This window comes from Ostrea edulis, chromosome 6 (assembly GCF_947568905.1).
Source record: "Ostrea edulis chromosome 6, xbOstEdul1.1, whole genome shotgun sequence".
NCBI classification, from domain to species: Eukaryota; Metazoa; Mollusca; class Bivalvia; order Ostreida; family Ostreidae; genus Ostrea; species Ostrea edulis.
The window spans coordinates 76,062,286-76,080,000 of record NC_079169.1 but is presented as its reverse complement, the minus strand read 5'-3'; the positions used below and the strand labels follow the sequence as shown (position 1 = coordinate 76,080,000).

Here is a 17,715-nt window from a genome sequence, read left to right as displayed (position 1 = left end):
GGTTCTTTAATCCTTTATGGGTAATTAGTTGCACCGGTCAAAATGACTGATAAGTAAAGGTGCAGACGGTTTTACAATTTTCAGTCACTTGGAGCTATTACGGACTTCATTTTACGAATTGGGGTAAGAAATTCAACTTGGAAATGACATCTAATGCTGCAAATTCTATGCAAAAGGTTGTTGCAATGCTCAAACATGCTGTTAATTGGTAGTAATGCACATTAATTATGTATGAATATATTAGAATACAGAGTAGAATTGTATACCATTTAATTTATTGTTTTTACATCGGCTAACTTGGATACCCCATACATCGCGTTCTGTACCTTTACTTTAATAGTAAACTCGAACCCAAGCGATATAATTGCCTGTGATATTGAGTCGTAAGCAGTAGGCGGAGTACCACAAAAGACCTATCAGGACCGTAGCAGCGAGGGTTCCTTAACGTGCCAAAGCCTGCCGCGACGCGAGACCTCCGCTTTTAAGGTCATATCCAAAAGACCAGTGATTCTCACTTCTCAATACCGAGCGTTTGGTGAAGCTTAGGTTTGACACAAGCGTGGATCGAACTCGCGACCTCCCGATGACGAAGCGAACGCTCTACCACTGAGCTACCGTGACCATTTGATGGAAGTTCAGCTCCCCACAATAACGGAAAGGGGTTTCGCATGATTTTGTATCTACAACAGAGTTGGATTTTTAAAAAATGATAATTAGACTAATTAGATTAATTGTGTTCACTGAGTTGTTTAATATATTATGAATAATTAAGCTACCAAATATATTCAGTGAACAGATAGATAAGCGAATATAAATTATATCTAATTGGTGTGGTGGTTTTGTTTTTACCCTGGAAAATTCTTTTCATAATTATTCTAGATACTATAACTGCATCGAGGTCCTTCGGATGAGACCGCAAAAACCGAGGCCCCGTGTCACAATAGATGTGGCACGATAAAGATCCCTCCTTACTCAAAGGCCGTAAGCGATGAGCATAGGCGTATATTTTGCAGCTTTTCACCGGCAAAGGTGATGTCTCCATATGAGTGAAAAATTCTCGAGAGGGACGTTAAACAATATACAATCAATCAATTTATATTAAATGAAAGATTGATTGTACACTGAGTATACCCCAACATGCGAGGTGTAGACTTTGTTGTGACCGGGGTGTAGGCTATGTTGTGACCGGGGTGTAGGCTATATTGTGACCGGGGTGTAGGCTATATTGTGACCGGGGTGTAGGCTATGTTATGACCGGGGTGTAGGGTATATTGTGACCGGGGTGTAGATTATGTTGTGACCGGGGTGTAGGCTATATTGTGACCGGGGTGTAGGCTATGTTGTGACCGGGGTGTAGGCTATGTTGTGACGGGGTGTTGGCTATGTTGTGACCGGGGTGTAGACTGTGTTGTTACCGGGATGTAGGTTATGTTGTTACCGGGGTGTAGGCTATGTTGTGACCGGGGTGTAGGCTATGTTGTGACGGGGTGTAGGCTATGTTGTGACCGGGGTGTAGGCTATATTGTGACCGGGGTGTAGGCTATATTGTGACCGGGGTGTAGGCTATGTTGTGACGGGGTGTAGGCTATATTGTGACCGGGGTGTAGGCTATGTTGTGACCGGGGTGTAGACTGTGTTGTTACCGGGGTGTAGACTGTGTTGTTACCGGGGTGTAGGCTATGTTGTGACCGGGGTGTAGACTGTGTTGTTACCGGGGTGTAGGCTATGTTGTGACCGGGGTGTAGACTGTGTTGTTACCGGGGTGTAGGCTATGTTGTGACCGGGGTGTAGACTGTGTTGTTACCGGGGTGTAGGCTATATTGTGACCGGGGTGTAGACTGTGTTGTTACCGGGGTGTAGACTGTGTTGTTACCGGGGTGTAGGCTATATTGTGACCGGGGTGTAGACTGTGTTGTGACGGGGTGTAGACTGTGTTGTTACCGGGGTGTAGGCTATATTGTGACCGGGGTGTAGACTGTGTTGTTACCGGGGTGTAGGCTATGTTGTGACCGGGGTGTAGGCTATGCTGTGACCGGGGTGTAGACTGTGTTGTGACCGGGGTGTAGGCTACTGAAGCGGCAATATAGATGGTCGAGGTTCGTTTTTGCATGATATCTCAATTTATGTATGGATATATTTCGCAGGAGAGCATATGGTTACGGAAGAAAGCATTAATTCAGGAATATATGGAAACAAATATATCCACTGTACACTTTCTTGTTTTATCAAACACCTCAACACAATTCCGACAATTGGGTCCAAATTGGTACTGCGTGTCTATGATCCAATATCAGGACAACGCTTTTTTATATGACCTATAATTACGTGTTATCTGTATAAGTTTATGCATACTTGTTGTAGATGTACGTGCCATTTCTTTCTCTCATATAAAAGGGACGTCACCTGTTGTAGGTGAATTGCCATATACTTTGACATATGCATGAATGGGCCAGAATGGCGCTCTATGTCATAACAGTGAGAGTTTTATATCGTGTCAAAGCCTACCATGACACGGTAACTAGATTTGTCAGGTACCTTCAGTTTAAGATCAGTAACTTTTTTATATGTGTAACGTATTACATAACCAGTCATCATGCATGGTTTCCCCCATCCAACGACGCAACAGATTGAATGTTAAAAGTACTTGCACACCTAAAATGAAGAAGGAAAAAGGAATCCGATGTAAAGAAAGATAAAATCCGATGGAATATGCAAGTGAACAGAAGACTGGTTTTCCAGACATGAGTTGCAGACAAAACTCCCGTCATGATATCTTAGTATGGCCAAAGAAGAGGAAAGGTTATTTTAACACATTAAAGTAACGATACAGAGAGAATTACATGTATCATTGTAAAAAAAAAAAAAAAAAAAAAAGCAAAGTCCTAAGAATTTGCAGATAACGGTTTGATCGTAAGGGTATTGAGAGATCGACTATATGGGATCGCTGAGGCGAGTGCTTACAAGTCTGGAATACAGTATCAGACAATTCACAGTACAATGGGTGACAAAAACAGCTGAAAAATCATCATGTTGGCTATGGTGGTGAAGTTCTAAACCATCTACAGATGAACAGTAACCCGATCAATTGCGACCGACTGGTTCTCAATCGAAACGACCAAGGAAGGATGTCATGCTCTCGTTCTCATGTTTATATTTATAAAGCAGAAAGTGTGAGGAAAGAAACGCGCATACCTTTATGAATATACTAAATTCTCTGAACTTTTAAAATTTTACTGTAATATATACAACTGTCAGTCAGTCCTGGGAGCGAATGGCTGTTTTCAGTTAATTTGAACAAATTATTCTCTCTCTGTTATGATTAGTAGATGTGGACCTTTTTATGCACTCATAGATATTTATATAAAACGCAAGTGAAATATAACGTTGCCTTTGGACTACTTGTGCGTCATTTTTATAACAGCCTTTATATGTATTTATGTTAACATCAAATAAAGCAGAAATCAATCTTTTATATGTATTCTTCATTACAGATCTGAACCACGGATTGTTTGAACAGAATTGCCTAATAATTGTAGGAAAATTCAGAAATCATTTTGTTTATTCCTATGAAGCTGCGTTAATGACTTCATATTTAACACAGCCACTACCAGGTCAAATCTCCAGCTAACACACCGCAGCGAATGGATTTTAATTGTTTAGTCTACCTTTAATGATTACAGCAATATGTTTATCATGGACATCGAATTGCTTCCCAAAATCTATATATCGTTCCCCAACATACAAAAGGTTACCAAATGTTACAATCAATATTCCATTGTTGAGGGTTTTAAAAGACTACCATATATGAACTTTTTCAGATGCGGATTTCTATTGTATCATCTAAGCACGGTTGACCATCGAGTGGAAAATATCAAGTGAGACCAACTACATCTGTTACACAAATAGAATGTAATAAGTGCAATTAATAAAAGTTTACTGTCATTCAGCTAAAAGCGGATTACACTTAGTCTACATCAAGTGAAAACTGTCTTTTTCTATCGATTTCTTGGTTTGGCTCTTGAATTGTGGACAAGTCACTAGTATTACTATGTGATCTTTAACAGGAGACATCCAATAGACGGGTGTGTAAAATTCTGGATTCCGGTGTCATTCCACACCATTGATGGTAGCAGATAAACACTTCCCCGGGTATACACACACACCGGAAGTTGGATATACATGAGTATATAGCGTAGTGAATATTTTCTGACACCTCTGAATCATCGATTCCAGTGCTGTGGAAGACTCTGCTAATTGGCGTAATTCAGTATGATTGGAGTCTCGTTACTTATTGATGCTGTTTATGATAGAACAATCCCTGCTCATAATAGACAACCTTTGTAAAAACTCGCCTGCCATTAGCCCAGTATGGGGACCTGCATTTTGCCGGAAATATGGCCAAAATTTACGTTGGATTCCTGCAAAATCTTCTCTGTAAGTATACAACTGGCACTGTATTATATATATATATATATATATATATATATATATATATATATATATATATATATTGTATATATACTGTATATATATGTATATATTCTCTTGACTATAGAACATTCTGCTCAGGATCAAAGTTCTACAAAGTATTGTATTACACTAATTCCTGATCCTTGGAGATGATTTTCTCTCAGAGCGTTTGAGTGCAATTTACAACATCAAAATTTATGTCGAGGTATACATTTTTATTTTAATTCGAATGATTGGCAAGTGAACGGATTATCAGAACTTCCTAAACAGAATACAAGGTAACGCGTAGATGTCAACTTTGCGATAATTGAACTATTTCTTAAACAGTTTCTTCATTGCAAGCTTTGATTGCGAAATCGTCTTCAGTTTTAATTATCAGAATCTATCACAAGAAACCTGTAATTTATTATACCTGGTGAAAATAGAAAAGATGTAGGTCTTATCTTCTGGCACGATCAGGTACGATAGAATATCAAGATCAATAAATAAAACAAAAATCGAAATGATGAATGTGTGTTTTATACGAAAAATAAGAAATGATGTTCCGTTTAGCAGATGTGCATAGATACCTTTCCTTGTCGTCATTTGTTTTCTCAACACATGTTCAATCTCAATCGATCCCATCATGTTGTCCTGATGTTCGCAAGCTCTTCTTCTGTGGACATCGAGTGTCCTCTGTCTTAGTCAAACATCCCAAAAACTTCTTAATAGATGCTTCAACCACATCCTGGCCCCAATAAGGACACCGAGGACAGATTGATCACACTGTATGGAGCACAGGGGAATCCTCAGCATAGAAAACCAATTAAATGCAATTGTTACGTTTACCAAGTAGCCAAAAATCAATTCATTTAGCGTTTTGACCTTTTCATTTTCTTATAAATGAGACTTTAGATGCAACATTTAATGTAGAAATCCTTGTCAATAAAGTGGGATTTCACCGTTTGCAGCATTTAAAAGAGTGAAATCAAATCACATTCTTGGGTTGTTGTTTTTTGCCCTTGAAAGGTCTGTAGGGAGCACTTTCAAACTGAGGTCAAAAACGAACAAAACACTTAAATGGACAAATAATCAACAATTTCTCATTTTAATGTATTATTTTCAAATCCTCAAAATGTTGGCGTTGATCCGCGGGTTTTTTTTTTTAGCTACTGGATAGTGTTGGTTCTCCGTCTTTGTCACTTCTATAGAGGGAATGATTTTAAGAGAAAACAATACAGAGATTCCTCGGAAGTAGGTTCAACAAGACATTCAAATCAGATGGAGTTTTAGTATAATGAACTTCTTTCCACAAAACTGCTACTTGCCTAACTATACCTTAGAGATAAAATTTATGACAAACAAATATTTAGATAATGAATTATTCCTTTCAGAGACTCCCAAGTTCTCTAAATGTCTATAGTGTGATATATAGTTTCTGACACATCCTGTACGCTTAATAATTTGATTTCATTTGCCATAATATAAGCTCAGAATTGATTAGGGCAGGAAAACAATGCATGCTATGCATAATTGATTACATAGATCTCGTAGAATTCCCTTGTTGGTGAATAGAATATTGTTTGATAAATTAGATTAGAACTCTCCTGAAAATGCGTATTTAATTGCTGCAGAAGTATTTGTGCTTTAATATACTATATACTTGTAAAAGGATGGCATATCCATTTTGTACATGTACATATGTACATGTTTTCTGGAAAAATATATTTTAAAGGTCGATTATTTTATGATTACATGTAGAATGGCCGAAAATAGTTTAATTAGAAAATGAAGTGTGTCAAATAGTGACTGTCCGGAGGCCACATCGAGGAGGATGTGTTAAAATTGAGGGTTTGCGGGTCTCTACAAATATAGACATAAAATGTGCGCCCTGGTATTTTTAGGTCAAGATCTGATTAGTTAAAAAAGCCACAGTCCTTATATATTTTAATTATCAATGTAGTTTCCACAATTATGCTTTTTATTGCATTGGTTATTCGGATACTCCACTGCTATATGGAATTTCGGAACTCTTTGAACCTGTCATACAATGAATTTACATTTAGCAATGATTTGTCAGTAATAGAAAGGTGTTGTTTCAATGTAATCTATTGCTCGATAAAAGCACCGACCTTTAAAGCTGTATGATCCGATGTTCATGTATTATTTTTGTACATAATTACTTTCTAGCAGATTTATTAGTGTTTAAAGGTATTAATTTACCCTTAATTACATGCTTGAAAACATTTGCATGTAAAAGAAAACAGTGAGAAGATTATTTAGAAAGTAAATATAGTGCGGTACGCATAAATCATCCGGAACACCTCGGGCCTTTCACCGAAAACACGGTGTGTTTCGGTGACAGATCCGAGGTGTTCCGGATGAGGCGCATATTGTTAGGTGTCTATAAATAGCCCCTCGCGCGTCAGGGGAATCACAACATGATGTATTAACTCAGACGCAGCTGTCTAATTTTAAGGCTGAAACAGTGTAAAACAACGAATTATTAAGAGATATTTGATATTTATATTGAACTTATGGCACGGTACTGTTGTAACAAAAAACACAGCTTTACACAGATGAGATCACCGACTGCATACGTGACTGTCACTTGAAATGGCCGAGTGACGGTTGTTAGTAAACACCGATTTGAAATCAAGTAATTCTGGTTCAAGCAGGTGAAATAATGTATAACATGTCGTAAAGCCTCGTAAATACGTGCGTGCGATGATTTAACGGTGCTTCTTCAAGGTGGAAAAAATTGTCGAAATTCGGACCGTGTAACTTTAAAGAGATATAATCTATATGTATATATTATAAAATATAGATAAAAGGGATAACTGTTTGTGTAAAGGGGGTGTATAACAATGGAATCATGGGGTAATTACTATAATATATTATTAATATAAAAATTACCCATGCTTCCATTGTCTATATATCCCTATAATACATGTATTCCTTTAAGTGAAAATAGTCCAAAAGCAACTTCCAGCTAAGTATATACATGTACATGTACGCGATTGATTGTATATTGTTTAACGTCCCGCTCTAGTATTTTTCACTCACGTGGAGACGTCACCATTTCCGGTGAAGTGCTGCAAAGTTTAATCTTATGGCCTTTGAGCAGGTAGGGATGTGACATGAAGCCTCGGTTTTTGCGATCTCATCCAAAGGACCGCCCCATTTAGTCGCCTCCTACGACAAGCAAGGGGTACTGAAGACCTATTGTAACCCGGATTCCTACGGGAAAATAAAGATAAAAAACATTGATCAATCCCTTAAAAATTACAAAATCAAGATTAGGGCAAACACGGACCCTGGACACACCAGAGTCGGGATCAGATGCTTAGAAGGAGTAACGACAGGTAATTGCATCGCTTGGGGTCGAATTTACTATTAAATAGTAAACGTATAGAACTCTAAATATAGGCTACCAAGTTAGCCGATGTAAAATCAATAACTCAAATGGTGTAAAATTCTACTCTGTATTCTAATATATAAGGTAAGCTACTGACAAACAAGTTGATGGTACAGGGGTTTCAACAATCTCGATTGAAGTTAGCATTTCGCAAATCCTATGGTCGTTATAACGATCTAGTTCGTCAATACAACCTATCATTGGGTAAAATTGGGTCAAATGCTGTCTGACGTGTTTCATACGTGTGATTGTTAGGCCGTTCTTGGCACACTGATTTTGACTGCGGATAACTCCGTTTACCTAATCAGGATATAGGGCTCACGGCGTGTGTGACCAGTCAACAGTCAACAGGGGATGCTTACTCCTCCTAGGCACCCGATCCCACCTCTGGTGTGTCCAGGGGTCCGTGTTTGCCTAACTATCTATTTGTATTGCTTATAGGAGTTATGAAATTGATCACTGTTCGTTATCTTCACCTTCCATCCATACATAATCAATTTACATTACTACCAAAGTTCATCCCGAAATCCCGTTTACTTCCCAAGATATGCAAAAATGAATTCGGAAAATGCTTATTTTTATCAAACAGAATGTTTGAGCATTGCAACAAGCTATTACATAGAATGTGCAGCATACGATATCATTTCTAAAATGAATTTCTTACCCCACCAATCATAAATTGAAGTCCGCAATAGCACCAAGTGACTGAAAATTGTAAAGCCGTCTGTACCTTCACTATCACAGCCATTTTGACCGGCACAACTAATAACCCCCCAAAAAATGAAAAGACGCATAACGATTTAGAGACTCAAATACTAATTGTTATCAATATTGATTTATTTTAGTAGATATGTTATGTTAATAACAAGTCTTTATAAATATACAAATGTCTTATTATGTTTATTTTTGTCTAAACCACATTAACACAGGTGTTTGACGATTTATAATAATGTTGTTAATTTGGGGAGTTAGTGGCACCGATCGAAATGCCTATAAGTGAAAGTACAGACGGTTTTAAAATATTTAGTCACTTGGATCTATTATGAATTGGAGTAAGAAATTCATTTTAGAAATGATAATATTATGCTGCAATTTCTATGTAATAGCTTGATGCATTGCCCAAATATTCTGTTTAGTCGTATTGTGCCAGGGCCCAGATAAAAGTCGACCAAAACATAATAGGCATTTTCTCGAATTCATTTCTGCATATCTTGGGAAGTACATATGTATACGGAATTTCAGGATGAAGTTTGGTAGTAATGTAGATTGATTATGTATAAATATATTAGAATACAGAGTAAACTTTATACCTTTTGGGTTATTGTTTTTACATCGGCCAACTTGGTACCCTATATTTAGAGTTCTATACCCTTACTCTTTAATAGTAAATTCGACTCCAAGCGATGCAATTGCCTGTGCTGGTGACACATCCACCGTGAGCCTTTTTTCTCGATCAGATAATCGGAGTAATCCGTAGTCAAAATCAGCAGTGTAAAGAACTGCCTAACAATGGTGACATGAAACACGTCAGACAGCATTCGACCTGATGACAGGTTGTATATACAAATAAGATCACACATGTGATAACAACCAAAAGAATCTGCGAAATGCTTTCTTCAAACTTACCTATTGAAACTCCTGTAACATCAACTTATTTTGCAGTAGCTTGTCTCGATTTGAAAATTGATCATACGCAGAATATGCTCCCACGTATCGAATCATTTGAGAGGTGATTGGAATATTGTTTCATAAATATAGGGAGTTGGCGATGGAGAAGTCGATATCATTCCGTTTGTCATAAAGCTGGATTGTCAGTTTTCCGTTAACATCTATGTTTACAAGAAACAGATGTGCAAGACTCTGTGGTGTATTTTATTCGAATTCACTGTATATGTCAATAATTCTTAGACAGAATACATAACCAATAGCTAATTTTATTTTTGACCTCTTTAGGAAGAGAACAATTACAAATTATAAACTGGTTTCCAATCCTTCCCTGTACATGCATTGAACTAAACAGTCATTTGACTAAGATTAGGGGTTGGACGCTCTTCTATGACGATGTTCCTTTATAAAGTCAAAATCTTCTCTTTTGTCAAAATATTTACCAACAGTAAATATGCCGGCCAGGCTGGCAAAAGCATGTATGGATGTCCACAATGTTTTAGTAGCTCATTTTTAATATGATCAAATGTGACAAAGAAGAATTTCTTCCGTTGATTATAGATTTGTAAATTCCATCAAATTAAATTCTACGGTATCATCATTTGTAATTCTACAATACAATTTCTTCTATTTTCAGTCGTGATCATCATTAACTCGACTACAGCACAGGATGAGGAATGCGAGGGGTGTAAGTTTGTACCTGTCATATTAAATGAACTAAAGGTGAATTGTGGTGACTCTAACCAGAGGCCCGCGTTAACTATCTGCTCCTTCTAGTACTAAAGATAATATCATCCCCAACTTAGTCAAGTGCAAATAAGCAAACAGATGTGAAAAGATCTATCAAAAATGTCTTGGGAAATAGTTTAGATGACAGGAAAAATATTGATCCCTTTATCCAGTTTGGTATTGGTACTACAATACACATCGTGTTTTCTCTTTTCTAAAGTTTTAATCAATCATCCCGCATATTTCTCTGTGCGCGTCGAACTGCCTCCTGCATTCTATTTAGATATTTGGTAATAGAACCATGCAGCAAATATGGCATTTATAAGCAAACTGTCCAGGTTTCATATTTGATTTTCAGATCTGAAAAAACCACTTTACTGTTATGAGTGCCAAGCCTCTACAAGTAACCCTAACTACTGCGCTGACCCGTTCAATGCCACCCTGTTGGCAAACAATGTTTCTGTGTGTGAGGGCCATTGTGTGAAGTGGGTCAGAGAAGCAAGGCCAGGTGAGCTATTCATTCTTCCTTCTAAGTTGTCAGGGAACGAATACATGCATATCATTAAAACTTTGCTACATTTTTGCTAGATTCACTTTGACACTGAAGATTAATTACTACAGTAAATGTCTAAAAGGCAATGCACACTTTTTAAGTTGTTGAATTCCAATTGATGTGGTATCTGAAACGTTGTACTTCCCATTCACTTCTCTGCGCTTACCGTTCACTCGCACTCGTGTTGTATTTTAGGTCACTCTTCGTGTTCATTTCTGTTGTTTTTAACAACAAACTTGTGTATAAACATTGTCTTCAAGGTAGGAAGGAGACTTTTCTTCAGCGTTGAGAAGTACCATTCGGATATACCAATAGTCCGGGTTATCTACTACATTAGGAAATTGCAGAATTCCCAGGGTTTTTGCGTCCTCCAAGTAGTTTTTCTTTCCTTTTATGAATCAATTTTCTTGCTTTCTCTGTCAAGTATGACCATTTAGTCGTCAACATGACCCGGATAAAATTTGGAGAATGCATCTCATTAATGTCATTTAATCACAATGAATTAATCAGTTGATAAAAAATTCTACTTCGTCCGTCAATACTGCCGCAGTACACACTCTGTACGTGCACTAGGTTGAGAGGCATTCAAATGTTAGCGACTTTGGCAGTAAAGCAAGAGCGCTAATTTATAGTTGTGCTGAAATATATGAATTTCTCTATTATCCATTATATATAGAAGAAGAGTTAACTTATGATTACGTCAAATAGTATTTTACATGCAGCTCAGACTACGCCAAATTTTAAATACGTCAAAATAAGTACACGTACATGTATAGTAGTTTTGGAATTCCAATTATACAACGAGAAAAGGAAAACCCCGTACAAAATTCGTTTTCATAAATTTGCCAAGGATGTAGCTTTTCGAACACCTTTTAAAGATTTCTGTGGTAGAATGGCATTTAATAGATATCTAAAAAGCCTAGAAAAATTGGTCTGTTTCTTGGGAAATTTGGCATTGTTTAGATGTACTTTTCTTAGTTAGAATCTACAGCATTTGAGAAGAGCCAGCTGACCGTTGTTTCTGTGATGTAAAGACAAACATATATGTATTCATGTATAACATGCAATGTACGATACTGACAAATTGCAGCGGGTTAGAAACTGGGTAGAGCATGCAGATATTGACTTGAAGCCATTCTCACCACAGCAGTTTCACTGAAGTCATCTGATCTGATGACAATCGTACCATACTTCAATACTAAGTCGTGTCTCAATTAAGTCCATTGTAATTAAAATTAGATCCTTTGATCCGCTCACGTAGTTCCTCACGCACGGAACATGGTGACTACATACGTTTTAGCTATATAAGAAGAGGATGGATATTCTGTGAGTTAGAAATGAAAAATAAAATATACATGTATATTGTATATGCGAAATTGCGTCCTCATATGCAATTTTGCCTTGTTGTTTGAAATTCAATAGATGTATGATATTTTCAAAATTTTCAATTTTGTCCAAACTTCCATTTTGCTTTGTTCTCTTCTGAAAGTCAATTTTCTTTTTCGTTCAACCAATGTATATTTATCATTTCTTAAACTGCCAATATAACACCCCGGCCGCTCTTAAGGATATAAATTACAGTATATTTATCTTCTTATCGTCAGTTGATCACAACGCATCAAAGTTATTTTCTTGTGAGTAGAGAGGAACTTTTTTTCTAATTGTTGTAGGTCAAAACTGTCAACTCTACACGCAGTGAACACTCAAACATTTGCTGATATCGCAGTTCGAATCCCCTTTAGACATCTCTAGGGGGGTGGCGGGGGTGGGAGATCTATGATCACACTCCTAACTCAATTATTTTTGTTCTTTGTATCTTTAATCATAACACAGTTTAATAACTATATATCGATTGGGTTGAATCCTTTGAATAGCTTAAGAATCATACATTTTTTTACAGAGCTCAGCATGCATGCATAATGATTTATGTTCCATCGGTTTTATTGTTCAAGAAGTACATTTTCTGAAATATTGAAGTGAATTTGGATTCTTTAATGTATTTTTAGAAAACAATTAAATACAGCGCCTCGGTGTTTTATTTTCAGTAAAGCTTAATAATGTTTTATTCATTACGCGATCTCTTGCAAACTATCTGAAGATTGGCTAAAGTTAAGAATAGTTTTTTTTGAAATGGGAATGACATATGGAGGTAGACTTACGATCTGTCTTAGGGTAGATCATACGATAGTTATGAGACTAGACGAGAAAACTTTATTTACTAATGCTACAATCTGATTAAAATCAGACCCTTTGATCCGCTCTCTTAGATCGCTACATACCACATGGAGGGTTTCTGTTTATAATATTCATTAAAAATTCGGGGAAGATGGACGTTGAAGTAGAAGTGGCTGTTGAAAAGACCCTGACGCTGTTTAATATCTACATGTACGTAAGAGTTAAAAACAGAGCAAATACATACATGTATATTAAAGGGGCATGGACACGGTTTGAGCGGAAAATTTTCTAATTTTATTTTTCCATTTTTAGCTCTTCTGAGCCGAAGGCTCAAAGAGCTAATCATATGGCCATATGTCTGACGTGCGGTGTGCGTCAACTTTTTGGGAAAAGGGCTATATCTCAAGAACCCCTTGGCCATTTTTTGTCAAATTTGTCACAGGGTATCCTTGGCCCAAGGGCTTTCATTTGTACTAAAACTTGGGTTGTGACCCTTTAACAAGGGGAGATAATTAGGAAAATGCAAATAAAAGTAGTGGTTGCTAAAAAAATATTCTTCTCAAGAACCACTGGGCAAATTATCACCAAACTTATGCATAAAGATGACGATAGGTTGTAGATAAAACTTTGTTCAAGGCATCATCCTGGGGCAAAGGGTGTGGTCTCAAGGTCACTTCAAAGTTGACCTTAAATTTTGTTTTGTTAAAACTTTGATATTTTGCTTAGTATAAGTTCTAGGATCATCAAATTTTGTCAGTTGATGCATCTTATCATGTTGTCTCAAAAGTAGGTCATGGTGACCTACTTTTTGAATTTCGCAGGTAATTATTATGAAATGGATTTTGATGCATATCTTTGACACTTTCGAGCCTATGATCATCAAAAGTTGTCAGTTGATGGATCATGGGACCTTGAACTGCGTCATGTAAAAAGTATGTCACCATGACCTACTTTCTGAATTTGAAGGATAATCATTTATGAATATATTTTAGGTTATTTCAAATACCGAGAGGTTTAGAATCATCAAACCTTGTAAGTTGATGCGTCTAGAGGCCTCGAAACATATTTATAAAAAATGAGTAGGTAACAGTGACCTATTTTTGAATTTTGCAGGCATTCAAATTTCACATTTTCAATTTTAGATGCATATTTTGGACACTATGAAAGCTAGGATCATCAAACTTTGTCAGTTGATGTATCTTGAGTCTTCATAGTTGTTGACCGAAAAGTAGGTCACCGTGACCTACTTTTGGAATTTGACGGTTATATTTTAATATTTCAGATACTCTTTGACTTACAATTATCAAACTTTGACAGTTAATGCATGTTGAGTCTTCAGAGTGTGTTGACTAAAATGTAGGTCACCGTGACCTATTTTTTGGATTTTGACGGCTATATTTGAATATTTCAGATACTATTTGACTTACAATCATCAAACTTTGTCAGTTGATGGGTCTTGAGTCTTCAGTGTGTCGACCAAAAGTAGGTCACCGTGATCTACTTTTGGACAGTTACATTTAAATTTTCAGGTACTATTGGACTTTACATCATCAAACTGTTAATTGATGAATCTTGGTTAGTGAGAATTTTTGCCTGTTCTACAATGTATCAGAAGAGTGATTCTAGGCCCATGGGTCTCTTGTTATTGTTTACATTGGTTAACTAAAGTATTTCTAATGATCAACAAAATTTTGAATATCAGTTGTCGAGTTATTAGCGAGATACAGCACTAAGAATTCTTTGTTATGTAAACAAGGTTCGTGCCATGTTTTTGTTTACATATAGATGGCTTAATAGAAAACAACATGTTTAAAACAAAATGAGATATCCCAAACACTAGAAACTACTTAATTATGTTCAGAATTTACTTGTAAATTGAAAAAATCTGCTTTAAACGAAACGTTTACTAGTATATTTAACATATGTAAACAAAAAACATGGCACAAGCCTTGATTACATAACAAACGCTTGTGAGCTCTAGCTGTATCTCTGATGTACCTCAACAACTAACATCAAATTTCTTGCGGACCACGAGAAATATCTTAATTTAGCATTCTAGACATTGAAAATGGAAAAATAAAATTCGAAAATGTTCAGCTCAAATCGTGTCCATGCTCCTTTAAATGCCTTGCTACAAAGCTGTACTTCCGACGGGCTATGGAAAGTCATTGCCTTTAAAACCAAATCTTAATTTCTGTGAAAAGAACTTTACGGCATGCTGATAAGTTGAAGAGAAAATAATCCTGTGTTGTCCGCTTGCTGAATTAATGGAAGATCATGTGACATGTGCACGCATCCCCGGAATTACGGGTGTACATTGTACACACGTTCAACATGGTATGTTTGTTATGTTCCAGCTTGGACGATGTAAAGCACATATAAACACCTCAACTTTCAAGATAGTGCAAGCTGCATTGCGATTGGCTAATTTACTCACATGATAAAGGTCACCGAAAGGTGACCCTCTATAGGAATTCTTACGGCCCTTGTGTAGCGATCAACGTGAGTGAATCAAAGGAACTTATTTTAATAACATGTCTAATGCTATATTGCTTTGAAAAAATACACACTAATTTACCACACATCTAATGGTAGATTTCTCGATCTATACATAAAAATGCCCAGGAAGCATCATCCTTCAGATTGTTTAGCGCTCCCCATACATCTATCAGTGTGACAATAAAGTGCACTTTAATTAATCTTCATTAGGTTAAATGAAACCAGTGCCTTGTTTTGTTAGTATAGTTATATGTACACTGTACTTGTAGAAACTGCTGCCATATTTGTTAACTCTTCCGACACTACATGTAAAACACATACATAAATTTACACATCGGATGCTTACTCCTCCTAGGCACCTGATCCCACCTCTGGTGTGTCCAGGGGTCCGTGTTTGCCCAACTATCTATTTTGTATTGCTTGTAGGAGTTATGAGATTGATCACTGTTCGTTATCTTCACCTTGCATCTATCAAAACTATTGGATTGGTGTTATTTTAGCATTATAATTCTAACATGCAAACTTGTCTTCAATTGCTTACATGTAATTTTATCACTACAAAATTTACTCATATCTATATCACTGTTTAATAAAAGATCGGTTGAAAAAATGCGTGTTAAAATTCAAATTCATAGACTAATGTGGATTTTAAACAAAGACAATTTCCATGAACAATGATTAATTTAATACTTATCAACACACTTAATGTTTAAGGAAGATTCGATTATTCCTTTTTTTTTCTCTCTCAATTTTTTAAATTCATTTGATTGTTTATCGTTTGCTTATATGTTCCGATTTGTTTGTTCTGCGTTCAAGTTTCACTCGACCTTCACTCAGTTTTGTTCGACCTTCAGTTTCGCTTGCACTGGTTTTTCTACGCCCGGGATAGTGCAAGGTTTTATGATCAAGTGCTGTACACATGTACGTTTGAAAGGCACAGTCGTAATGAAATTTTGAATGTGTACAGTTAAATGTAAAAAGTGCATGGTAATCAGTAATCATTTATTACACTGTATCCAATTATAATACGCAATAAGACGTTCCATTTTGTTTTAAACTTGCGATATTTCTTAGATAGGATTAGAATTCACTACAGTTATTCTAGCTTTGTCGACCACAGCGTGATTAACGTACACAATGTGGACCCGAGCATTGTCTCATGAAGCCAATGTTAGAGAGTGGTAGAGTGAAAAAAAAATAAACATGTTGTTAATCTCCAGTGTACTTTCAGGTGAGCTAACTTACACAAGGACCTGTTCCACGCGCCTGAAAATCAAGATGATGATCAACATCGTCTGTATGGAAGAATCCCGGCCTCGTTCAGGAGAAATATGCTTCTGTAAAGATCCCAAATGTAATTTGTCGTCTGCAATATACTTTTCAGCCCTGACATTGTTTTGTGGACTGTTATTATTCAAAGAGTGGACCTGAAAGAATTACATTCTAACCTTGCAATAGAGTGATGCCAAAACCTCACAATCTTTCACACTACTAGTGTGATGGGGCACAAGTGGGATTAACGAACATGTACTGTGCAATTATTTACTCTATCTATTTGTACATATTGTATATACCAATTTGCACTTAATAATGTATTACATATTCATGATGTCACAGAAGCCAGTTCTATATATGATGAAAGTTTTGAATATACACATGTAAATCACACTTACATGTACCTAGCTATTTGCTTTTTAACGAGTGTCATGTGCCGATCTTGCATGCATTCGTTAGTATATGCATTTTTTGACCGAGCAGAAGTAAAACGGAGGGACGTATGAAGACGTACTCCAGTATGTCCCACTCACTTACAACCATGAAATGAATGCGTTACATTGTTTGATACAGAAACAGTCTGACGTATCTACAATATGTGCATTGTACATGTATGTTTCAATGGTTCATCTGGGGAAACTTCTTGAAAATTTCAACAACTGTATACAATTCCGACAAATAACAAACATCCTCGGCATATTTATATACTTTTTGTATTTGTATTTGTGGATTTCGGTATTATTCGGTTTTACAATTCCATTCCATGTACAAATGAACCTCCATAATATCCTGGTACGGTTTAGCTGCAGGATTAGTTTCACAAGACCTCAGTAATATGAAATGGAATGGTGTCTTTTCAAAAAATACGGATACATGTATACAATACTATCATACCAATGACACGGTACCTTCGTTTTGATGGTAATATTCGAAAACCCTTCTACTGCAAGGC

The 17,715-nt window shown here is 36.5% G+C and overlaps 1 protein-coding gene across 1 annotated transcript; it reads left to right on the top strand.

Moving 5' to 3' along the window:
* The first annotated feature begins 3,823 nt into the window (after positions 1-3,823).
* On the top strand, positions 3,824-17,166 carry LOC125647564 (protein quiver-like). Its single transcript, XM_056140805.1, has 5 exons — positions 3,824-3,875; positions 4,065-4,434; positions 10,170-10,220; positions 10,620-10,769; positions 16,720-17,166. The coding sequence occupies exons 2-5, from the start codon at positions 4,395-4,397 to the stop codon at positions 16,917-16,919; spliced, it is 441 nt and encodes a 146-aa protein (XP_055996780.1). The 5' UTR covers positions 3,824-3,875; positions 4,065-4,394; the 3' UTR covers positions 16,920-17,166.
* The last annotated feature ends 549 nt before the right edge of the window (positions 17,167-17,715 follow it).

Bases quoted from the DNA above. Each gene is read 5' to 3' on its own strand.
- LOC125647564 (XM_056140805.1), top strand. From the start codon at position 4,395: ATGGCCAAAATTTACGTTGGATTCCTGCAAAATCTTCTCT. The intron at 4,435-10,169 runs GTAAGTATACAA...TTCTATTTTCAG, and splicing joins ATTCCTGCAAAATCTTCTCT to TCGTGATCATCATTAACTCG. The intron at 10,221-10,619 runs GTAAGTTTGTAC...TTTGATTTTCAG, and splicing joins GGATGAGGAATGCGAGGGGT to ATCTGAAAAAACCACTTTAC.